The sequence below is a fragment of the Lampris incognitus genome, chromosome 2 (genome assembly GCF_029633865.1).
Source record: "Lampris incognitus isolate fLamInc1 chromosome 2, fLamInc1.hap2, whole genome shotgun sequence".
Classification (NCBI taxonomy): domain Eukaryota; kingdom Metazoa; phylum Chordata; class Actinopteri; order Lampriformes; family Lampridae; genus Lampris; species Lampris incognitus.
In genome coordinates, this window is record NC_079212.1 from 1,870,354 (window position 1) to 1,896,764 (window position 26,411).

Here is a 26,411-nt window from a genome sequence, read left to right on the forward strand (position 1 = left end):
TGGGTGGGTGTGTCAGAGAGGCGGCTTGTGAAGCGTGTGTGTGTGTGTGTGGGTGTGTGTGTGTGTGTGTGTGTGGGTGTGTCAGAGGGACGGCTTGTGAAGTGTGTGTGTGTGGGTGTGTGTGTGGGTGTGTGTGTCAGAGAGACGGCTTGTGAAGTGTGTGTGTGTGTGTGTGTGTGTGTGTGTGTGTGGGTGTGTCAGAGAGACGGCTTGTGAAGTGTGTGTGTGTGTGTGTGTGTGTGTGTGTGTGTGTGTGTGTGTGTGTGGGTGTGTCAGAGAGACGGCTTGTGAAGTGTGTGTCTGCCGGGTGGCAGACTGACAGCTCAGGGTTGTCCTACATGGTATTTGGTGGTGCAATACTACAGCTGTTCACCTGGATGTTGAAACAAGACAGTGGTAGAGAAGTATTACCATCACCCACCACTAGTTAAGGAGGTCAAAGGTCAGGGTACTGTGGCCCAGTGGAGGTTGTGTTTGAGCAGGGAGAAGGGAGCTCCTGACGGTCAGGAGGTGGGCTGCAACATGAACAGTTTAGCATCTCGGGTTGTCGGTCTACGCTGCTGCACTGTGTGTTGTTCTGCTGCTGACCTCCACCGCCTCCTCCACCTCCCTGCAGGTTGCTGCGTCGCCTGGCCACCCTGCTCTCCCAGCAGGCCTCTCTGATGGCGTCCAACGAGGCCTTCAAGAAACAGGCAGAGGGCGCCAGTGAGGCAGCCAAGAAATACATGGAGGAGAATGACCAGCTGCAAGAGGTAACACACACACACACACGCACACACACACACACACACACACAAAGAGGTAAGTCCGTTCCCACATTCCCAACGACAGATCGTTCCCACATTCCCAACGACAGATCGTTCCCACATTCCCAACGACAGATCGTTCCCACATTCCCAACGACAGATGTAGCCGCTGGTTCGTGTCGGACCATAGGGAAACCAGGAGGTCGCATTTTTACACGGCCATGTTTTCTTCAGTGGCTTTTCTGCGGGGGGGGGGGGGGGGTCTGAAAAACCCACCAGAACATAAAGTTGGTGGCACTTTATTCAGAGCCCCCGTGGGGCCTGGGTGTATGTGTGGATGGGGGGGGGGGTTCTGAAAAACCCACCAGAACATAAAGTTGGTGGCACTTTATTCAGAGCCCCCGTGGGGCCTGGGTGTATGTGTGGATGGGGGGGGGGGTCTGAAAAACCCACCAGAACATAAAGTTGGTGGCACTTTATTCAGAGCCCCCGTGGGGCCTGGGTGTATGTGTGGATGGGGGGGGGGGGTTCTGAAAAACCCACCAGAACATAAAGTTGGTGGCACTTTATTCAGAGCCCCCGTGGGGCCTGGGTGTATGTGTGGATGGGGGGGGGGGGTCTGAAAAACCCACCAGAACATAAAGTTGGTGGCACTTTATTCAGAACCCCCGTGGGGCCTGGGTGTATGTGTGGATGGGGGGGGGGGGTCTGAAAAACCCACCAGAACATAAAGTTGGTGGCACTTTATTCAGAGCCCCCGTGGGGCCTGGGTGTATGTGTGGAGGGGGGGGGGGGGGTCTGAAAAACCCACCAGAACATAAAGTTGGTGGCACTTTATTCAGAACCCCCGTGGGGCCTGGGTATATGTGTGGATGGGGGGGGGTTCTGAAAAACCCACCAGAACATAAAGTTGGTGGCACTTTATTCAGAGCCCCCGTGGGGCCTGGGTGTATGTGTGGATGGGGGGGGGTTCTGAAAAACCCACCAGAACATAAAGTTGGTGGCACTTTATTCAGAGCCCCCGTGGGGCCTGGGTGTATGTGTGGATGGGCGGGGGGGGGTCTGAAAAACCCACCAGAACATAAAGTTGGTGGCACTTTATTCAGAGCCCCCGTGGGGCCTGGGTGTATGTGTGGATGGGGGGGGGGTCTGAAAAACCCACCAGAACATAAAGTTGGTGGCACTTTATTCAGAGCCCCCGTGGGGCCTGGGTGTATGTGTGGATGGGGGGGGGGTTGCACAGTGCAGTAGGTGGGTGGAGACGGGCCGGAGCCGAGCAGCCAGTAGCAGGGCTGCATGCTGCTGGTCTTTGTGTAGGCCACCATGGCAAGGAAGTCAGTCCTGCAGAGTCCTGTAGTCTCTCACAGGATAGTAGGTGCTGCTCTTACCTTGTTTCACCACAGAGGGGCAGTACGCCTGTGGTGTTGCTCTGTGTTTCCCTCTGTTTGACTCGGTATAATCACACACACACACACACACACACACACACACACACACACACTTGGTGCTGTATTTATTTCCAGCTGCTTCCAGAAGGATTTATTCATAATTATTATTGTTATTTTATTATTATTTTGATATTTATTATATTATTTATTGTTATTTCTTACATTATTATTATTATTATTATTAAAGGTTTGGCCCAACGGTGGGGCATTTCGAACTGACAGACTTTTATTAAGCGCCGCCCGATGTCATATTGTCACACTACTGCATACACACACTGTTACACACACACACTACTGCATATACACACTGTTACATATACACACACTACTACATATACACACTGTTACATATACACACACTACTGCATATACACACTGTTACATATACACACACTACTGCATATACACACTGTTACATATACACACTACTGCATATACACACTGTTACATATACACACTACTGCATATACACACTGTTACACACACACACACTACTGCATATACACACTGTTACATACACACACTACTGCATATACACACTACTGCATATACACTGTTACACACACACACACTACTGCATATACACACTTTTACACACACACACTACTGCATATACACACTGTTACATATACACACACTACTGCATATACACACTGTTACACACACACACACTACTGCATATACACACTGTTACATACACACACTACTGCATATACACACTACTGCATATACACTCTGTTACACACACACACACTACTGCATATACACACTTTTACACACACACACTACTGCATATACACACTGTTACATATACACACACTACTGCATATACACACTGTTACATATACACACACTACTGCATATACACACTGTTACATATACACACACTACTGCATATACACACTGTTACATATACACACACTACTGCATATACACACTGTTACATATACACACACTACTGCATATACACACTGTTACATATACACACTACTGCATATACACACTGTTACACACACACACTACTGCATATACACACTGTTACATACACACACTACTGCATATACACACTACTGCATATACACTCTGTTACACACACACACACTACTGCATATACACACTTTTACACACACACACTACTGCATATACACACTGTTACATATACACACACTACTGCATATACACACTGTTACATATACACACACTACTGCATATACACACTGTTACACACAGACACTACTGCATATACACACTGTTACACACACACACTACTGCATATACACACTGTTACATATACACACACTACTGCATATACACACTGTTACACACACACACTACTGCATATACACAGTTACACACACACACTACTGTATATACACACTGTTACACACACACACTACTGCATATACGCACTGTTACACACACACACTACTGCATATACACACTGTTACATATACACACTGTTACACACACACACTACTGCATATACACACTGTTACATATACACACTACTGCATATACACACTGTTACACACACACTACTGCATATACACACTGTTGCATATACACACTGTTACATATACACACTGTTACATATACACACACTACTGCATATACACACTGTTACACACACACACTACTGCATATGCACACTGTTACATATACACACTACTGCATATACACACTGTTACATATACACACACTACTGCATATACACACTGTTACACACACACACTATTGCATATACACACTACTGCATACACACACTACTGCATATGCACACTGTTACACACACACACTACTGCATATACACACTGTTACATATACACACTACTGCATATACACACTGTTACACACACACACTACTGCATATACACACTGTTACATATACACACTACTGCATATACACACTACTGCATATACACACTGTTACATATACACACTACTGCATATACGCACTGTTACACACACACACTACTGCATATACGCACTGTTACATATACACACTGTTACACACACACACTACTGCATATACACACTGTTACACACACACACTACTGCATATACACACTGTTACATATACACACTACTGCATATACACAGTGTTACACACACACACTACTGCATATATACACTGTTACACACACACACTACTGCATATACACACTGTTACACACTACTGCATATACACAATGTTACATATACACACACTACTGCATATACACACTGTTACATATACACACACTACTGCATATACACACTGTTACACACACACACTACTGCATATACACACTGTTACATATACACACTACTGCATATAAACACTGTTACATATACACACACTACTGCATATACACACTGTTACATATACACAGACTACTGCATATACACACTGTTACACACACACACACTACTGCATATACACACTGTTACATATACACACTACTGCATATACACACTGTTACACACACACACACTACTGCATATACACACTGCTACATATACACACTACTGCATATACACACTGTTACATACACACACTACTGCATATACACACTACTGCATATACACACTTACATATACACACTACTGCATATACACACTGTTACATATACACACTACTGCATATACACACTGTTACATACACACACTACTGCATATACACAAAGTATGGCTGTGTGTTGTCTGGACCTGAAACACTTCACAAAGTATGGCTGTGTGTGTTGTCTGGACCTAAAACACTATACAAAGTATGGCTGTGTGTTGTCTGGACCTGAAACACTATACAAAGTATGGCAGTGTGTGTTGTCTGGACCTGAAACACTACACAAAGTATGGCAGTGTGTGTTGTATAGACCTGAGACACTACACAAAGTATGGCTGTGTGTGTTGTCTGGACCTGAAACACTACACAAAGTATGGTTGTGTGTGTTGTATGGACCTGAGACACTACACAAAGTATGGCTGTGTGTGTTGTCTGGACCCGAAACACTACACAAAGTATGGCAGTGTGTGTTGTATGGACCTGAGACACTACACAAAGTATGGCAGTGTGTGTTGTCTGAACCTGAAACACTACACAAAGTATGGTTGTGTGTGTTGTCTGGACCTGAGACACTACACAAAGTATGGCTGTGTGTGTTGTCTGGACTCAAAACACTACACAAAGTATGGCTGTGTGTGTTGTATGGACCTGAGACACTACACAAAGTATGGCAGTGTGTGTTGTATGGACCTGAGACACTACACAAAGTATGACAGTGTGTGTTGGATGGACCTGAGACACTACACAAAGTATGGCTGTGTGTGTTGTGTGGACACACATTATGCATATCTGGTCGTCTTTCAACTCCAACTCCACTGTCACGTCTCAAGTTGCTAATCTGACTGTGAAGGATGACGGGCGCATGGAAGAGGAAGCACGCACACACACACACACACACACACACACACACACAAAAACACACATACACCACACCACGTGCTGAGTGACGTGTTCTCGGTAGGTGGTTGAATAACACCATCCTGTCAAAAATGGTTATAGCTATCATCTGTGTGTGTGTGTGTGTGTGTGTGTGTGTGTGTGTGTGTGTGTGTGTGTGTGTGTGTGTTGGCAAGGTTATAAAAGATGGTAACAGCTTGTTCAGATGCTTGATGTGTGAAATCTAAGATCAAGCAACACTTGTTTGTCATATTTATTGCAAATTGCAAGGAATTCCTTGAAATCCAGTTTTGGTGATGAATCCTTCACAAAAGTGCTCAGTATAACTTTATTAATACAACGTTATTGATATAACTTGTTTAATGTAACTTGTTTAATATAGCTTTGTTAATATAATTTGTTTAATATAACTTGTTTAATGTAACTTGTTTAATATAGCTTTATTAATATAAATTGTTTAATGTAACTTGTTTAATTTAACTTGTTTAATATAGCTTTATTAATATCATTTGTTTAATATAACTTGTTTAATGTAACTTGTTTAATATACCTTTATTAATATAACTTGTTTAATGTAACTTGTTTAATATAGCTTTATTAATATAACTTGTTTAATGTAACTTGTTTAATTTAACTTGTTTAATATAGCTTTATTAATATCATTTGTTTAATATAACTTGTTTAATGTAACTTGTTTAATATAGCTTTATTAATATAATTTGTTTAATATAACTTGTTCAATGTAACTTGTTTAATATAGCTTTATTAATATAACTTGTTTAATGTCACTTGTTTAATATAGCTTTATTAATATCATTTGTTTAATATAACTTGTTTAATATAACTTGTTTAATATAACTCGTTTAATGTAACTTGTTTAACGTAACTTGCTTAATGTAACTTGTTTATTATAACTTGTTTAATATAACTTGTTTAATATAACTCATTTAACATAACTGTTTAATATAACTTGTTTAATATAATTCATTTAACGTAACTGTTTAATATAACTTGTTTAATATAACTCGTTTAATGTAACTTGTTTAACGTAACTTGTTTAATATAACTCATTTAATATAACTTGTTTAATGTAACTTGTTTAACGTAACTGTTTAATATAACTTGTTTAAGATAACTCGTTTAATGTAACTTGTTTAACGTAACTTGCTTAATATAACTTGTTTAATGTAACTTGTTTAATGTAACGTTTTATTGTAACTTGTTTAATATAACTTGTTTAAGATAACTCGTTTAATATAACTTGTTTAATGTAGCTTTATTAATATAACTTGTTAATATAACTTGTTTAATATAACTTCTTTAATATAACTTTATTAATATAACTTGTTTAATATAACTTCTTTAATATAACTTTATTAATATAACTTGTTTAATATAACTTCTTTAATATAACTTGTTTAATATAACTTCTTTAATATAACTTTATTAATATAACTTGTTTAATATCACTTGTTTAATATAACTTTATTAGTATAGCTTGTTTAATATAACTTGTTTAATGTAACGTGTTTAATGTGACTTGTTGATTATAACTTGTTTATTGTAACTTGTTTAATATAACTCGTTTAATGTAACTTTATTAATATAACTTGTGTAATGTAACTTCTTTAATATAACTTTATTAATATAACTTGTTTAATGTAGCTTTATTAATATAACTTGTGTAATGTAACTTCTTTAATATAACTTTAATAATATAACTTGTTTAATGTAACTTTATTAATATATCTTGTTTACCTCCAACCTCCCCGTACCTCCAACCCTATAACCCCCCAAACCTCCGGCCCTGTTAACTCCCCATACCTCCAACCTTATAACACCTCATACCTCCAACCCTATAACATACCCCCCATACCTCCAACCTTATAACGCCCCCCCAAAGCTCCAACCTCCCCATACCTCTAAACCTATAACCCCCTAAACCTCCAGCCCTGTAACTCCCCATACCTCCAACCCTATAACCCACCCCCCATACTGCCAACCTCCTAACTCCTCATACCTCCAACCCTATAGGCCCGTACCTCCAACCTCCCCATACCGCCAACCCTATAACCCTCACTGAGCTTGGTATCTCAGGATCTGCCCTCCGCTGGTTCATGTCCTACCTCTCAGAGACATCTTTTAGAGTATTTTGGAGGGGAGAAGTGTCCACCCGCACAGCTTATCCACCGGGGTACCTCAAGGGTCAGTGCTCAGTCCCCTTCTCTTCTCAATATGAATAACCTCACTTGGTGCAGTCATCCGCTCCCATGGTTTCTCATACCATTGCTATGCTGATGATACCAAGCTCTTCCTATCATTCCCACCAGATGACCCAACGGTCTTGGCACGGATATCATCATTTCTTGCTGATATCTCTGTATGGATGAAAGAACACCACCTTTAGCTTAAACTATCTAAGACTGAGCTCCTTGACATCCCAGCCAGTCCATGCTTACAACCGCAGATCAATATCCAGCTCAGATCAACCCATGTCATGCCCGCAAAGTCTGCCCAAAACCTAGGTGTCATGATTGATGACTAACTAACCTTTAAGGTTCATGTGGCCTCGATTGCTCAGTCATGCTTATTTACCCTGTGAAACATCAGGAAAATTAGACCCTACCTGTATGAGCATGCAGCACAACTCCTGGTACAGGCTCTTGTAATATTACGCATTGACTACTGCAACTCCTTACTGGCAGGACTCCCTGCATACACTTTCAAACCTCTGCAAATGATCCACAACGCGGCGGCGCATCTGGTCTCCAACCAACCCAAAACAGCACATGTCACTCCACTGTTCATATCCCTCCACTGGCTCCCAGTTGCTGCCCGCATCATATTCAAAACCTTAATGCTGGCTTACAAAACAGCAACTAAAATGGCTCCCGCCTACCTGAACTCCATCATTCAGGTCTACACTCAGTCCCGCTCACTACGCTCTGCCAATGAAAGGTGCCTGGCACTTCCACCACAACGGAGCCCTAAGTCACTAGCCAGACTCTTCTCTTCTGTAGTTCCCTGGTGGTGGAAAGAGTTACCAAACTTCATTCGATCCACTGAGTCCCTCTTCATCTTTAAGAGGAAGCTAAAGGCCCACCTCTTTCTCCAACACCTCCACACCTGATGGTATTAATATATTAAAAAAAAAAAAAAAGATGTACATCGCTTTGGATAAAAGTGTGCTAAATGTCAAATGTCTTTATTTCGAACATGCAAGTAAAAGAAAAAGTGAGCATGAATAAAAAAAACAACAAGTGATAAAAATGAAACCAAAAGAATTCAACAAAAAAATTCTCAACAGAGAATCCAACAAATATATGTTCCAAAGGGAGCAGGAGGAAGTTCCATCCATCCATCCTTTATCCACATTGTTTATCCTGCTCTCGGGGTCACGGGGTTGCTGGAGCCTATCCCAGCAGTCATTCGGCGGCAGGCGGGAGAAGTTACTACCTATAATGAAAATTATAAATAACTAAATATATTATAAAGGAATTGTAACATTGTAACCCCCCCCCCATACTTCCAACCTCCCCATATCTCCAACCTTACAACACCTCATACCTCCAACCCTATAATCCCCCCATACCTCCATAACCCAGTAGTCTAAGTCTGTTCATCAGTTCACCTTCTTCCCCCTCTTTTTTCATGGCTTCCAGCAGTGAAATGAGTGTCTTACTCCAGTCAGAAGAACAGAGCCTCCTTTTATTTTTCTTTATGGACTAAAACCTCATGTTCACTCCCATTGTCCTTATCAAGTCAAGTCAAGTTTATTTATATAGCAAATTAAAACAACCACAGTTGAACCAAAGTGCTATATATATATATATATATATATATATATATATATATATATATATGCACACAGCACAGCTATGGTCTCATAGGGGTCTGATGAGACCGTAACTGTGCTGTGTGCAGGAGGAGGTTTGTGTCTGCAAGCTAGTGGTCCTTCTTGTCTTTAAAGTTTGTCTGTACATACAAAAATGTATAAAGTCAGAAAGAAGCTTTGTGCATTTGAAATGCATGTTTTGGAGCTTATTTGCAAAGACTTCCAACTGATGACCTGCTTTATATGGGGAGTTGTACAAAAACCATTGACCTAGATTTGAGATTTAGGGAATAGCCCCACCCTAAATTTGTGTGTGTGTGTGCATGTTTTTTCCTAGAGTCAACATGGTACGTGCTGTGACACACACACACACACACACACACACACACACACCATGTGCATGTGACTCACACTTTCAGCTGTTGTGCCATCCAACTTCATATAAGTCAGACCCTGATCTTTGGATCTGGAAACCCCACAGCCTTCAGAGGTACGTGGGTATCATCTGTCTGTCAGGGCCGACCCTTCTCAGGAATTCCATCAACTCCCATCTGATGTTTCATTGAAAGGACACCATTTCCTGTCACAAGATGGGCCGCTTCTATAATAATCTCTCACACACCTCCTGATGGTCAGCGTTAGTCTTCCTCCCACAGCCACACCAAAAACAGCTTGTGACGGGTTTTCATGGGTCAAAGTTCACGATCTTGTCGTGACATCTTCACATGTGAGCCTGTCACTATGTGTCACATTTCTGTCATCCGTGACGACTTCAAAAAATATTTGTTCCATCTAATGTCAAGATGTGCTGGCTGTGACCCTTGACCCTTTTTACTCTCGGTTCCTTGTTACATCAGTGACTGAGGTAATGAAGTGCATTTTTGCTGTGTGTGTGTGTGTGTGTGATGTGTGTTTATTCTGCCTGATGTGTGTGTTACACGGTCGTGTTTTAGTTCCTCTTGACGCTCGCTGTCTGTTGGCCTACATGAGACGACGCAGTGCTCATTCGTCCGGCACCTTTAATTAATACCTGGCTAACTTCAGCACACATGTCGGCATTAGTCATTGTTCAGTTTCCTGGTTTCTGATGAATGATAAAATATTAAGAGGGATAACGCTTTCAAACAACCGCTGCATCCGTTATCAGAAAGAGACGCTTCCCTCAGACTCTCTGTTGGTCACTGGACTCTGAAAACACAGAACCATGGGACAAAACCAAGACCCAAAGACCCTACTGAAAATCTGTGGAATTCACTCCTTTTGATGACCAACTGTTTTTGGCTGTTGGCATAAAAGACATTACTTTATGTAAGAATCCATTTCTGTATTGACAAAACATGTGTTATTTTATATAATAGTGGCCATTTTTTATTTCAGCACATTGGGGGATCCTCTTGGTACACTAAAGTGAAAGACTTCAGTGTACCAAGAGGTGAACAGGTGGTCTTCTTAAACATGAAAACTTGAACAACATTAGCTTGTGAAATAAAGGAAAACTATCCATCTTCTGAAAATGATGGAGTCATGGTGTTTGGGTCAACAGGGGGCGTTATGCTGTGTGACTCATTCAGCTCCTGATTACCAACCCATGGGAAGTAATGTTCCCTACAGATGAGTCGCAGCAGAACTCTGCATGCTCGGCGAGAGGGGCTGCTGGGAGCTGGGTAGTCTGGGGGTTGGCCGTGTGATTTGAAACCACATCCTGCTGCAGTAAAATAAGGTTTTATGGCAGAGCTTTCAGCCAGAAGGTCTGTGGACAGGAGGAGGTCTGCACCTGCTGCCCTCATTCATCTCTGATGATGAGACCGTCACCATCTACGGTCAGGAAAGCACATCCAGCCTGATACAACCCTATTGCCCTGTCACCCAGTACAACCAGAGGCTTTCGGTGTTTGTTACTGGGAGCTGCCCAGTACCGCTGTCGTACTGGGTCTTGGTGTTGATAACAGATCTTCAGTGGTGGTATCGTCCATCCACCGTCCAGAATTTGTCTCAACAGGATGGAAGTTCAGTTTGTGTTGTTGTTGTTGTTGTTCCAGTGCTGATGTTTGGTGACCAGGATATCTGAATAGACACTTCGCTCTTGGTGCACCTGATGTCCTGATGGCTTTATACACACTCTCACACACACTCCAGATTTTGCTTCGGGATTAAAACTAGCAACTTCACAGCCTCAACAGAGCATAAGGCTTAAGATGGCTGCGATGGGCTCAGTGATTTGTCACTTAACTCCCCGAGTACAGGCAACGTCCAGGAGATTCCAAGAAACTCCTGCTAGCTTTCCTCTTAACAGGACACACCAGCACCACCTGGGAGCCCTGGTGTGTGTGTGCATGTGTGGCACGATGGAGATCCACGTGTAAACCCGAAGGAGCATATGACACCAACTTCTTGGTACTCTATAGACCTGTGTGTGTAAGAGTTTGATTCATAATATGAAAGTATGGGAGGAGAATTTGGCATTTACACCTCATCAACATTTGTGTGGGTGGAGTCAATTTGTACAGGAGCCTGTAATTTACACACACACACACACACACACACACACAGCAGCTGGTGGTCTTGGCAGTTGTGTTACATTGAGAAGGGGAGTTTGAGGTTTGGGCGTTTGGTATGACCACCTGTTGGTCTCTGTGTGGGCGGGGTCTGTGGTGACTGGTAGACAGCTCTGCTTTGTGGAGCTGATGTTACTCATGCTGGGGGGTTTCTTTCCGTGCTACTCGGACTCCAGAGGGATTTATTCCCAAAATGTTCTCTTTGTACTTGTTGGTAACATCTCTTATTTACAACAATGGCAAGTACCGTCCTTTCCCATGGGGATAAACCCGGAAAACCAGTTCAGAAAGCATTCCTAGTATCAGTTACAGTCCTCTCTTGGGTCCAGGTATTTAAATTTAGTACCAACTCGGAATGAAGTACCAAGTACAAGTTCCTGGTCCCATAAGGTGGAGCTAGTTGTGGTGAACATAAAATTGATTGAAGATGAAATTAACAAGTGTCACAGATCTGCAAGTGCTGCACCTTTAATAACACAAATTATACTCCTGATTTAAGAAGGACAGGATTAGGAACCAGTATATTAGAGGGACCGCTCAGGTTGGACGGTTTGGAGACAAAGCAAGAGAGACAAGATGGAGGTGGTTTGGACATGTGTGGAGGAGAGATGCTGGGTATACTGGGAGAAGGATGGTGAATATGGAGCTGCCAGGGAAGAGGGAGGCCAAAGAGGAGGTTTATGGATGTGGTGAGGGAGGACATGCAGGTGGCTGGTGTGACAGAGGAAGATGCAGAGGACAGGAAGAGATGGAAACTGATGATCCACTGTGGCGCCCCCTAACGGGAGCAGCCAATAGTAGTAGTAGTAGTAGTAGTAGTGGTAGTAGTAGTACATTATTTTGCTTAAGAAGATATTAGATATTAAAGTGGCCTGTTAATGGCGTATCTGCCTTGATTGACAGGTGTGTCTGCCACTGGGGTTTAACCCCAGCTCTACCAGCGATCCATCTCACCCAAATTTAGATGTTCTGCCTCCAAAAAAATGACAAGATGTTGGCAAGCATAAAGCCAAACTTTAGGCTTCAAAATGCCCCCTCGGAAACCAGTGGATGACATCATAGGTGCTGTATCAATCTTCTTCATATAGTCTATGGGCATCAGTCATGGTCTGCAGTCTTGCCGAGACTCTCGACCAGCTGGATGCAAAATGACTTGGGAGCCAAATGGTAGCTTGATGGAGATGTTTAGATTCTGTGTGGAAGATGTCTCTCTCTCTCTCTCTCTCTCTCTCTCTCTCTCTCTCTCTCTCTCTCTCTCTCTCTCTCTCTCTCTCTCTCTCACTGTATTGTGGCTTGGTTTGGTAACTTGACTGGCCAATAAAAAACAGCTTGATAGACTCATCAAATGGGCTAGCAAGATTTCAGGGAGAAGCCAAGCCCAGTTTACTGAACTTTATCACAGGCAGGTGTTCAGGAAGGCTACTTCCCTTCTGGAGGGCCAAGGTCACCCCCTTCGGCCAGAGTTTGAGCTGTTACCCTCAGGTCGTTGGTTGAGGATGCCCTGTATTAGGACTCAGAGATACAGGGCTTCCTTTGTCCCCTCTGCCACCCAGTTGATAGTATGCACCGATTGTCTGCATTTCGCTAGTTTCCTTGGTCTGTATATTTTATATTTATTATATTTTATATTTGACCTGCTTTGGTTCTCCTTGCCCACTATGTCCTGTTGTCAATTCCGTCTTGGTGTTTGTATGTTTTGTCTTTGTGTGAGAGTTTTTATATTGGCTGCAAACTAATTTCCCTGCAAGGGACAATAAAGATACTTTGACTTGACTCTCTCTCTCTCTCTCTCTCTCTCTCTCTCGCTCTCTCTCTCTCTCTCTCTTGCTCTCTCTGTATTGATATGTGAATCAGTTCTGTGGTGGAAAGTGGAGTCTTTATGGGACAGGTTGTTGCGAGGGAGTGACTTTGTTCATGTTGGAAAGATGTCAAGTCTGTTTTTCGTTTTGTTTTTTGTTAAATAAAGACTTGTTTTTTTTTTGTTTTTTTTTAAATCTCTCTCTCTCTCCTCTCATGTAGAAATTGCATGAGGCCGGCATCACCCTACCGGAGGTGGGGAAGAAAGCAGGTGGAGGAGTTGAAGAAGAGAACAACACTTTGAAGAAGGAGGTGAAGACTCTGAGAGAGGAACTGGACGCCACCAAGAAAGGTGAGAGGTCGAGGGCAGTAACATCAGAAAATCAGTCAGTAACTGACATGACTGTTGGATTTATGCAGCACCACAAATCTTCACCTGGAGTCAGATGAAGCTAAGAGAGGAGGAGAGCAAAGATGAAGAACATAAAACACATTACCCTACAGTGGACAAATGCCACAGGAAGTTCCCAAGAGTGTGGTTACAGAATCTAACAAGGGAAACTAACCATCAAACAATAGTTTTCATTAACATAACCATGAGAATGTGATTTTAGGACATTGGTAACTAAACTTTATTGTTGGCCGCTAATGCTAATGCTGATGCTGGTGCTGATGCTTAGGTTGTTGGCTATGTTTGCAGCTCTCCAGAAGTCCGACAATGATGTTCAGGCCATGAAGAAACAGGCTGAGAACCTGACTGTGGAATATGACCGACTGTTGGAGGAACACAGCCAACTGCTGGTATAACTACACACACACACACACACACACACGCACACAGAAAGCATGTGACCATGCAGTGCTGTAGGGCCAAGAATGTATAGATATTGAAGGGTGGAGACAAGAGGCCGTGTGTTTGAGTGCTGGTGTGGTAATAAGAGGGTGTTTGTTTGTCATAGCTGCACAGTTGAATTGAAACTATCTGTAGTCACAATCAGAATCAACTTTATTGGCCAAGTGTGCCTGTGCACATGAGGAATTTGACTCTAGCATGGTCATACATCACTTGGACAAACAAAAAAAAAAGAACAACGCAAAAACAGAAAAGAAAAACCAGGACCGGTGATGCAAGCAACCGAGTAGCCACACGTCGACGGAGCTCCAGCACCTCCATATTAGTTTAATACCATTTATTTTTGTTAGGGGTATTCTAGATCGTGCAGAATAGAGTATTGACTCCAGGTTATATCATTGGAGCACTTCTGGGGCAAGTTTACCCCTCTGACTTCTGACTGCTCACCATGTACAAACCCCAATTCCAGTGAAGTTGGGACGTTGTGTAAAAGGTGAATAAAAACAGAATACAATGATTTGCAAATCCTTTCCCACCTCTATTCAACTGAATACACTACAAAGACAAGATATTTAATGTTCAAACTGATAAACTTTATTGTTTTTTGCAAATATTCACTCATTTTGAATGTGATGCCTGCAACACGTTCCAAAGAAGCTGGGACAGGGGCAACAAAAAACACCTGTCTGGAACATTCCACAGGTGAACAGGTTAACTGGAAACAGGGGAGTGTCATGATTGGGTATAAAAGGAGCATCCCTGAAAGGCTCAGTCGTTCACAAGCAAGGATGGGGCGAGGGTCACCACTTTGTGAACAACTGCGTGAGCAAATAGTCCAACAGTTTAAGAACAACGTTTCTCAATGTACAACTGCAAGGAATTTAGGGATTTCATCATCTCCAGTCCATAATATCATCACAAGATTCAGAGAATCCCGAGAAATCTCTGCACGTAAGCTGCAAGGCCCAAAACCAACACTGAATGCCCGTGACCTTCGACCCCTCAGGTGGCACTGCATTAAAAACCGACATCGTTGTGTAAAGGATATGACCACGTGGGCTCAGGGGCACTTGGGAAAACCATCATCAGTTAACACAGTTGGTCGCTACATCTACAAGTGCAAGTTAAAACTCTACCATGCAAAGCCACAGCCAGATATCAACACCACCCAGAAACACCGCCCGCCGGCTTCTCTGGACCCGAGCTCATCTGAGACAGACTGACGCCAAGTGGACAAGTGTGCTGTGGTCTGACGAGTCCACATTTCACATAGTTTTTGGAAATCATGGACGTCGTGTCCTCCGGGCTACAGAGGAAGAGGACCGTCCAGATTGTTCTCAGCCCAAAGTTCAAAAGCCAGCATCTGTGATAGTATGGGGGGGTGTTAGTACCCATGGCATCATGGGTAACTTGCACATCTGTGAAGGCACCATTAACGCTGAAAGGAACATACAGGTTTTGGAGCAACATGTGCTGCCATCCAAGCGACGTCTTCTTCAGGGACGTCCCTGCTTATTTCAGCAAGACAATGCCAAGCCACATTCTGCAGGTGTTACACCAGCGGGGCTTCGTAGTAAAAGAGTGCGGGTACTGGACTGGCCTGCCTGCGGTCCAGACCTGTCTCCCATTGAACATGTGTGGCGCATTATGAAGCGCAAAACACGACAACGGAGACCCCGGACTGTTGAGCAACTGAAGTCGTACATCAGCAAGAATGGGAAAGAATTCCACCTACAAAGCTTCAACAAGTAGTGTCCTCAGTTCCCAAACGCTTGTTGAGTGTTGTTAAAAGGAAAGGTGGTGTAACACAGTGGTGAACATGCCCCTGTCCCAGCTTCTTTGGAACGTGTTGCAGGCATCAAATTCACAATGAGGGAATATTTGCAAAAAAAACCAATAAAGTTTATCAGTTTGAACATTAAATATCTTGTCTTTGTAGTGTATTCAACTGAATATATAGGTGGAAAAGGATTTGCAAATCATTGTGTTCTTTTTTTATTAACGTTTTACACAACGTCCCAACTTCACTGGAATTGGGGTTTGTAGAACTTCTAACTAAGCAGAACTAACCACGTAGAACTTCTGACCGTTCACTGCTCACCACGTAGAACTTCTGACCGTTCACTGCTCACCACGTAGAACTTCTGACCGTTCACTGCTCACCACGTAGAACTTCTGACCGTTCACTGCTCACCACGTAGAACTTCTGACCGTTCACTGCTCACCATGTAGAACTTCTGACCGTTCACTGCTCACCACGTAGAACTTCTGACCGTTCACTGCTCACCACGTAGAACTTCTGACCGTTCACTGCTCACCACGTAGAACTTCTGACCGTTCACTGCTCACCATGTAGAACTTCTGACCGTTCACTGCTCACCACGTAGAACTTCTGACCGTTCACTGCTCACCACGTGGAACTTCTGACCGTTCACTGCTCACCACGTGGAACTTCTGACCGTTCACTGCTCACCACGTAGAACTTCTGACCGTTCACTGCACACCACGTAGAACTTCTGACCGTTCACTGCTCACCACGTGGAACTTCTGACCGTTCACTGCTCACCATGTGGAACTTCTGACCGTTCACTGCTCACCACGTAGAACTTCTGACCGTTCACTGCTCACCACGTAGAACTTCTGACCGTTCACTGCTCACCACGTAGAACTTCTGACCGTTCACTGCTCACCACGTAGAACTTCTGACCGTTCACTGCTCACCACGTAGAACTTCTGACCGTTCACTGCTCACCACGTAGAACTTCTGACCGTTCACTGCTCACCACGTAGAACTTCTGACCGTTCACTGCTCACCACGTAGAACTTCTGACTGTTCACTGCTCACCACGTAGAACTTCTGACCGTTCACTGCTCACCACGTAGAACTTCTGACCGTTCACTGCTCACCACGTAGAACTTCTGACCGTTCACTGCATACCACGTAGAACTTCTGACCGTTCACTGCTCACCACGTAGAACTTCTGACCGTTCACTGCTCACCACGTAGAACTTCTGACCGTTCACTGCTCACCACGTAGAACTTCTGACCGTTCACTGCTCACCATGTAGAACGTCTGACCGTTCACTGCATACCACGTGGAACTTCTGACCGTTCACTGCTCACCACGTGGAACTTCTGACCGTTCACTGCTCACCACGTAGAACTTCTGACCGTTCACTGCTCACCACGTGGAACTTCTGACCGTTCACTGCTCACCACGTAGAACTTCTGACCGTTCACTGCACACCACGTAGAACTTCTGACCGTTCACTGCACACCACGTAGAACTTCTCAGAGTTTTCCTTCTGGAATTCGAAATCTTTAACACTTTATTCAGGAACACTTTGTCATTTCATGTCATGCACTTGTGCACGTGAAATGAAACGAAATGCCGTTTCCCCCAACCCACAGCAGTACAACACAAAGACAAAAACACATCCAAAAACTACAAGAACACACATATCCAAGCTAACACACATATCCAAACTAAACAAAAAAAATCACTGTCCAAGGGAACGAACGCCAGCCAGGATGACTGTTGGAACCACCGGTCTGCATGGGCTAGCAGTTAGCTTAGCCCGCCCCGCTTCCACGTCCTGTCAGACCGCCCTATGTGTTTCCTCCTCGGGCGCAGCTCCAGGCAGGGGCCGTGGTCCCTGGGCCCACTGGACGAAGCAGACCAAGCTCTCCCAGCCAATCCAGCACCAGCTCTCCCAGCCAGACACCCTCAACACACCTCCCCACACTCCTCATGATGACATCAAAAACACCACAGTCAACGCCAGGTGAGGCCGCCACCAGACCGTCCCCATTGTTATCGGAACTGCCGGTCTGCATGGGCTAGCAGTTAGCTTAGCCTGCCCCACTCTCTCAGCTGGACCAGCGCCAGCTCTCCCAGCCATCAAACAATGACAAAACTTAAGACGCAGACATGGACAAAGACACTGCATGGACGGTACTGGGTGAGGCCGCCACAAATGTGAATTCGCGCCGCCATCTTCCCACACCGGAAGCTGCAGTTGTGTGACTCTTTGTGTTGTGATTACCAAGTTTATAATCCTGACTCTCTCTATGACGGACAGCTTCTCATCCCACCTTCAACTTTGGCCATTTAAAAAATGTGAATGACTTTGCTGTCCAACGTGGTCGGACGAGTCGTGTGAACTAGTTTACACTAGTGAAGACTCTACTCTTTATCTCTCTGGAGCAGTCAGTCAGGAAATGACAAACATGGCAAATTACATTGAAATTACTATTTTGTCGTACTTTCCAGAAATACCGCTTCTCGTGGTTGTAGTCCAAGCTGAGGATTTCTGTATTTCTTCTGAGTTTATTTCAGCTTGTCTTGTGAGCTAAGCTTTTTGTGTTGTCTGCAGTATTAGCCTGTCGGTTGTCTGTCAAGTTATGCTGCGGTTGTTTGCATTATGTTTCATGCTTCCAGGAGACAACATTGTGGAGGATATATTTATCCAGGCCGTAGCGCCAGTCTGCTAAAGTTGGTGTCATGTTGGACAGAGAGAGGCTGCATCTGCCCACCTGCCATGCATATGTCCAGCTTGCAGCGTATAACCCCGCCCAACAGTCTGGAGGCTTTGCCAGCATGCTTACGCAACCGCTCTACACTTGTCATACACGCTTATGTAATAATACTACTGTGTGGTGGTATATGTACATCACTGATTGTCAGTGGTTCTCAACCTTTATTGCCGCCCCACAATAATCACGTTGGTGTTCACAACACCCCACCCCCCAACAAAAAAATAGCACTGGGACATTTAACTCACTATGCCCTGGTGCAAACACATGGATGGCTTATAAAAGTGCCCGGGACTGTAAAGGGGCCACTGCAGTGAACACAGCAACGCTACAAACGCACACACAAGACCACCCACTGCTGTGCCCACTGACACAACTCCAGCTTCTTCTTTTTTTTGTTTTTTTGTTTTTCATTTATTTCGGATTTTTCCCGTTTTCTCTCTCAATTTCGTGGCCAATCGCTCCCTATTCTAGTTCAAACACCACCGTCGTACTGCATGCGTTTGCCAACTGCATCTCTCCAACCGGTAGTCAGGAAGGCCGAACCACTGCTTTTCCCCACACACACACACACACACACACACACACACAGAAACGCATTCATGTGACGAACACAAGCCGACTCCGCCCCCCTCCCCAAGACAGCGTTGCCAATTACTGCTGCTTCATGGAGTCCGGCCATAGTCGGATCTGACGAGACCGGGGCGCGAACCCCAGACCCCAGTGGGCAACTGCGTCGACACCAAGCCCCTGCTTAGACCGCTACACCACCGCGGACGAGTTCGGCATTTTTAGACTTTTTTGAAATTATTTTTTGACTTTTTTTTTTTTTGAGATACTTTATTGATCCTCGTATCACAAAATCGAAGATAAAATTCAAAAACAAAAAAAATTAAATAAATCTTAAAACATGTTTTGTTTTTTGACACTGACAGAACTGGATTTCGGCGTTTGTTTGTTTATTTTGAGATACTTTATTGGTCCCTGTATCTCAAAATAATAATAATTTCAATAAATCTAAAAAAAGTTGTTTGGTTTTGTTTTTTTGACACTGACAGAACTGGATTTTGGCATTTTTAGATTTATTGAGATTAATGGCCCCTCACGTGCAGCCTTTTTTTTTTTTTTTTTAGCATTTTCCGCCTTTATTGGATAGTGATAGTAGAGAGACACAGGGAAGGCAGGGGAGAGAGAGGGGATGACATGCAGCAAAGGGCCCGGGCCGGATTCCAACCCGGGCCGCCGCAGTAAGGACTCAGCCTTATGTGGAACCCCTCTACCAGCTTGGCCACGGGGGGCGCCCCACCCTCACTCTGGCTCTCACAACACGCAATAAAATCTGTTCCAGGGCAAATGATGTCACTGGTGCAGGCGATGTGATGTAGAAACCAGTCCCTTCCCTAACATGTTGTTCTGCTGGACCCACGGCGCCACAGAACCGCCGCCGTGGGCTGTGCATCCTGAAGTGTGGTTCCTCACACACGAGTGCGTCCTACTTAACGTTAGTCTTTGACATATCAGCTTTAAACGTGGACCGTGATGTTCTGGACTGCACCTGCTATACGTCTGCCATTGTCCTCGCTGTTCTTCCATTGCTGCAGCTGCCATGTCCTGCTGGCGTGGCGTGCATGACGGGGACATGACGGGACACCTGTCAGTGATGTCTTCTCCCCCTAACTGTCAGTGATGTCTTCTCCCCCTAACTGTCAGTGATGTCTTCTCCCCCTAACTGTCAGTGACGTCTTCTCCCCCTAATTGTTTTTGGCCCGTTACACCGCTCTTCCAAGCCATCCCGGTCGCTCCTCCTCCCATACATGTTGAGTCGCCAGCCACTTCTTTTCACCTGACAGTGAGGAGTTTCACCAGGGGGATGTAACACGTGGGAGGATCACGTTATTCTCCCCAGTTCCCCCTCCCCCCTGAACAGGCGCCCCGACCAACCAGAGGAGGCGCTAGTGCAATGACCAGGACACATGTCCACATCTGGCTTCCTAAACACAGACACAACCAGTTGTGTCTGTAGGGACGGCTGACCAAGCCGGAGGTAACACGGGGACTTGAACCGGCGATCCCCGTGTTGGTAGGCAATGGGATGGACCACTATGCTACCCGGACATCCTGACCAACTAACATTGAAGGTTCACATGGTCTCGATTGCTTGGCTGTGCCGATTTGCCCTGTACAACATCAGGAACATTAGACCCTGCCTGTCTGAGCATGCAGCACACCTCCTGGTACAGGCTCTTGTACTACTGCAGCTCCTTACTGGCAGGTCTCCTGCATGCACTTCCACACCTCTGCAAATGATCCAGAACGTGGCGGCGCGTCTGGTCTTCAACCAACCCAAAACAGCACATGTCACTCTGCTGTTCATATCCCTCCACTGGCTCCCAGTAGCTGCCCGCATCAAATTCAGAACCTTGGTGCTTACTTACAAAACAGCAACTAAGACGGCTCCCGTCTACCTGAACTCCCTCATTCAGGTCTACACTCAGTCCTTACCTGAACTCCCTCATTCAGGTCTACACTCAGTCTTTACCTGAACTCCCTCATTCAGGTCTACACTCAGTCCTTACCTGAACTCCCTCATTCAGGTCTACACTCAGTCCTTACCTGAACTCCCTCATTCAGGTCTACACTCAGTCCTTACCTGAACTCCCTCATTCAGGTCTACACTCAGTCCTTACCTGAACTCCCTCATTCAGGTCTACACTCTGTCCTTACCTGAACTCCCTCATTCAGGTCTACACTCAGTCCTTACCTGAACTCCCTCATTCAGGTCTACACTCAGTCCTTACCTGAACTCCCTCATTCAGGTCTACACTCAGTCCTTACCTGCACTCAGTCCTTACCTGAACTCCCTCATTCAGGTCTACACTCAGTCCTACTCACTACGCTCTGTCAATGAAAGGTGCCTGGCACTTAGCCAGAATGGGGCCTAAGTCACCAGCCAGACTCTTCTCTTCTGTAGTTCCCCGGTGGTGGAACGAGTTACCAAACTCCATTCGATCCACTGAGTCCCTCTCCACCTTTAAGAAGAAGCTAAAGACCCAGCTCTTTCCAACACCTCCACACCTGATGGTATTAATATAACAAAAAATAAATCGCCTCTATGCATCCTATGCATTGCCTTTGTGCACTGCCTGTTGACACCTATGTGTCCTATCAGACTTGAACCTATTTTTTTGGCACTTACTTGTGTTGTCGCCTGCTGACTACATCCTTGCTAGTGTTGTATTAATGCTCAAATGTACGTCGCTTTGGATAAAAGTGTCTGCTAAATGAAATGAAATAGTAAACCTGTATACTAAATCTCTGTCTGTCCGTTTTTCTGTCTGTCTCTGCCCCCCCAGGCAAGCGGTGACTCTCGGGACAAGAAATCGGACTGAGAAGGACCAAGGATACGGCACCACACCCTCATGATCATCAATAATTCTGTGATTTCAACACCACTATACCTACCGCTCCCGTTTCCACCACTGTTTCTGACATCACTTCCTGTTCACTGATGTCACTCGTGCTGTGACATCAGCATGGTGTGACTGGTTGGCTCATTGTGGACATTTGTTATTGAGTCTCCCCATTAGACTGTGAAGGAGCTTTATCGATAAGAAACAAAACAAACCGTCACCCTTCTTCTATGAATATCTGCCCCCAGCAGCGTGGAAGCCATATACCATCTTTATTATTGTACTTATGAACTGGGTCCATTCCTTCCTGTTGTCTCTCTGCACGGTGTGAAGTCATGGTGTTGATGGACTGTCTCCAGCCTGTTGGTCTCATCTGAGTTTAGGAGAGATCTCCGGTTTTGTAACTTCCTGGTGTGTTTTGGATGATGGTTGTATTCCAGACGGCACCAACAGACTGTTTAGAATGATGCACCTTCAGGTGGCAGGGCCGTGTGTACTTTTACATAAACGTGTACTCAGTTATATCCTGTTATCACATCTTTATTCTGCTCAAACCCACACCGCCTATCAACTGCCCATGACTTCTGCCACACACGCCTCTTGTTGCAGCAACACTGTTGGCTCCTCTCGCTGTCCATCACCTTGCTCTGGTTAGCTGTCAGCCAAACACTGGAACAGGGGTTTGAGTTCCAGTGGCCTGAGTGCAAAGTCAGTACTGGAGCTGTAACAGGCGTATTACACATGGTTATAAACGCTGTGTTAGTGAACTGTAGATAATTCCATGTGTGTTTGTGGTACTTTACAGCTGCATCTTCTTCTTCTGGCTTGTTCCCTGTTTCTCAGGGGTCACCAAGTGGATTGTACAGTTTACATCGGTACCCTGTGAGGGCACAGTACCGATGGCTGCCATTGTTAACCCAGGCCTTGGCTGATCCAGTATGGTCTTGTTAATCCTCATACTGACTTGGCAGAATGTGTGGCCATGCCTGTCGCAACACAAACGCTCGCAGTAAAGTGTTGAAGTCTGTCAAACATGGACACGCTGGACTAATACCTCCTCGGTGGTTTATTTAATATCTGGACCTTCAGCAGTTATCTCTGACATCACACACTCCAATCAGGCTGATATTTCCCAGAATGCACAGCTAGCCTTACTGTATCGGTGCCCACTCTGGTGATGTCCTGACAGCTTGTTGTTGTTGTCTTGTTTTGTCCCCTCTTGTTCTTCTGCTGTCTGCTGCTGTGGCAACACCATGCTGGTTGGTAACTGGTGAGGAGGGTCTCCACTGGGATGAAGACCATGATAAACCACAGGGGAAGTATCAGCTGTGCAGACAACACGTTTCCTTTTTGACTTTACTAAGATGGCCTCAGCAGTTTCAGGCTAAAGCCAGGCATCTGTACCGACACGGGGGAGGGGCCTGCGCATTGTAAGACGACGCCGTCTTGGTGACTTGGCAGTTTTTCCCAGCATGCAGCAGTGAGCAGACTACAGACTAGTCCGTTCTACATCAGCAAGCAGTCATGTGTCCTATCGGTAGACCGGCAGATGGTTGTGTCTGCTCGGGTGCTGCGGGGCGTTCGGGTGGTGTTAGTTTTACTCTGCTCCATCTGCAGCTCGTGGTTTGTCCTGCGCACTGCTGCTTCAGGTCTTACTGCAGCTCGTGGTTTGTCCTGCACACTGCTGCTTCAGGTCTTTCTGCAGCTCGTGGTTTGTCCTGCACACTGCTGCTTCAGGTCTTTCTGCAGCTCGTGGTTTGTCCTGCGCACTGCTGCTTCAGGTCTTACTGCAGCTCGTGGTTTGTCCTGCACACTGCTGCTTCAGGTCTTTCTGCAGCTCGTGGTTTGTCCTGCACACTGCTGCTTCAGGTCTTTCTGCAGCTCGTGGTTTGTCCTGCGCACTGCTGCTTCAGGTCTTTCTGCAGCTCGTGGTTTGTCCTGCGCACTGCTGCTTCAGGTCTTTCTGCAGCTCGTGGTTTGTCCTGCGCACTGCTGCTTCAGGTCTTTCTGCAGCTCGTGGTTTGGCCTGCACACTGCTGCTTCAGGTCTTACTGCAGCTCGTGGTTTGTCCTGCGCACTGCTGCTTCAGGTCTTACTGCAGCTCGTGGTTTGTCCTGCGCACTGCTGCTTCAGGTCTTTCTGCAGCTCGTGGTTTGGCCTGCACACTGCTGCTTCAGGTCTTACTGCAGCTCGTGGTTTGTCCTGCGCACTGCTGCTTCAGGTCTTTCTGCAGCTCGTGGTTTGGCCTGCACACTGCTGCTTCAGGTCTTACTGCAGCTCGTGGTTTGTCCTGCGCACTGCTGCTTCAGGTCTTTCTGCAGCTCGTGGTTTGTCCTGCGCACTGCTGCTTCAGGTCTTTCTGCAGCTCGTGGTTTGTCCTGCGCACTGCTGCTTCAGGTCTTACTGCAGCTCGTGGTTTGTCCTGCGCACTGCTGCTTCAGGTCTTACTTTTGCTTTTTGTTTTGCAAGTTGGAAAATCAGCACCAACCAACCAGTCGTGGCTGCATGAGCGAGCCAGACGGCCAGCCATCATCTTGTCCCGCTGTCCAGCTCTCGGTACTTGTTAGATGGACTTGTGTTGTGTCTTCTGGAGACACAACACAACACTTCTGGAGGCCGCGTTGTGAGGCAGCCGTCAGGCAGAGAGCATTTTAAAACGGATGCTCACAGGCAGAGCCAGACAAACATGGAGGGTCACGCCACAGCCGCCATATTGGTCAGCTTCCTGTACGTCAGTGCTGGTTTCAGAAGGGCCGACAGGTTCAGTCTGCTGACGGCCTGTTACCGACTGTTGTTCAACTTCCTGTTTCCAATATTAAACTGTTCAAACCACTTCCACCGTGTCGGCTCTGTTTTCCACTGTCGTCTGGGGTCAGAGTTCAACTTCTGAGAGCTCGTGACAGTATGGCTGCTATATTTTTTAGGTGGAGTGTTTAACCATCCAGGACCCCCCCCCCGCCCTGTTTGGTGGATGAGTGACAGGCCGCTGCTGATGTCATGCGAGCCACCATCCAGCTGGGATTATCACACCTGTAAATATAGATGACGGTTCCTGCTGCTAGACACCGGGGGTGTGTGTGTGTGTGTGTGTGTGTGTGTGTGTGTGTGTGTGTGTGTGTGTGTCCTGCGGCAGCACAGCGGTTCACAGGAGCAGCGTTGGGAGTGGAAATGGAGGGATGAGTTACAGGAGAAACGCTGTCGAAAGATGAGTATTGTCACAATGCTGCCCGCCGCCGCCACCGCCGCACAAACCTGCTGAGGTGTGTTGTCGTGTTCCACCACGTGTGACACTCAGTACAAACACTGTTCAGCTGAACAACACACACACACACACACACACACAGCTGAACAGCACTCTGCTCACACAAATACACACACAGCTGAACAGTACTCCGCTCACACAAACACATACACAGCTGAACAGCACTCCGCTCACACAAACACACACACACAGCTGAACAGCACTCTGCTCACACAAACACATACACAGCTGAACAGCACTCCGCTCACACAAACACACACACAGCTGAACAGCACTCTGCTCACACAAACACACACACAGCTGAACAGTGCTCCGCTCACACAAACACACACACAGCTGAACAGCACTCTGCTCACACAAACACACACACAGCTGAACAGCACTCCGCTCACACAAACACACACACAGCTGAACAGCACTCCGCTCACACAAACACACACACAGCTGAACAGCACTCTGCTCACACAAACACACACACAGCTGAACAGCACTCTGCTCACACAAACACATACACAGCTGAACAGCACTC

The 26,411-nt window shown here is 45.4% G+C and overlaps 2 protein-coding genes across 3 annotated transcripts in view; both read left to right on the forward strand.

Moving 5' to 3' along the window:
- The window catches only part of bcap31 (B cell receptor associated protein 31), a 50,741-nt gene extending 26,687 nt beyond the window's left edge, over positions 1-24,054 (forward strand). Inside the window, exons 5-8 of the mRNA XM_056273441.1 lie at positions 617-752; positions 14,043-14,172; positions 14,521-14,621; positions 22,564-24,054. Coding sequence (XP_056129416.1) covers positions 617-752; positions 14,043-14,172; positions 14,521-14,621; positions 22,564-22,599 — 403 coding nt within the window. The 3' untranslated portion in view covers positions 22,600-24,054. The remainder of the gene's footprint in view (positions 1-616; positions 753-14,042; positions 14,173-14,520; positions 14,622-22,563) is intronic.
- Positions 24,055-24,144: 90 nt separating this feature from the next.
- LOC130107048 (uncharacterized) lies at positions 24,145-25,453 on the forward strand. Of its 2 annotated transcripts, none has more exons than XM_056273439.1 (2): positions 24,145-24,753; positions 24,798-25,453. In XM_056273439.1, exons 1-2 carry the CDS (start codon positions 24,145-24,147, stop codon positions 25,185-25,187), a joined length of 999 nt encoding a protein of 332 aa, XP_056129414.1. In that variant the 3' UTR covers positions 25,188-25,453. The 2 variants fall into 2 exon arrangements, with proteins under 2 accessions (XP_056129414.1, XP_056129415.1); XM_056273440.1 differs by having other exon boundaries at positions 24,170-24,665; positions 24,754-25,453.
- Positions 25,454-26,411: the final 958 nt, after the last annotated feature.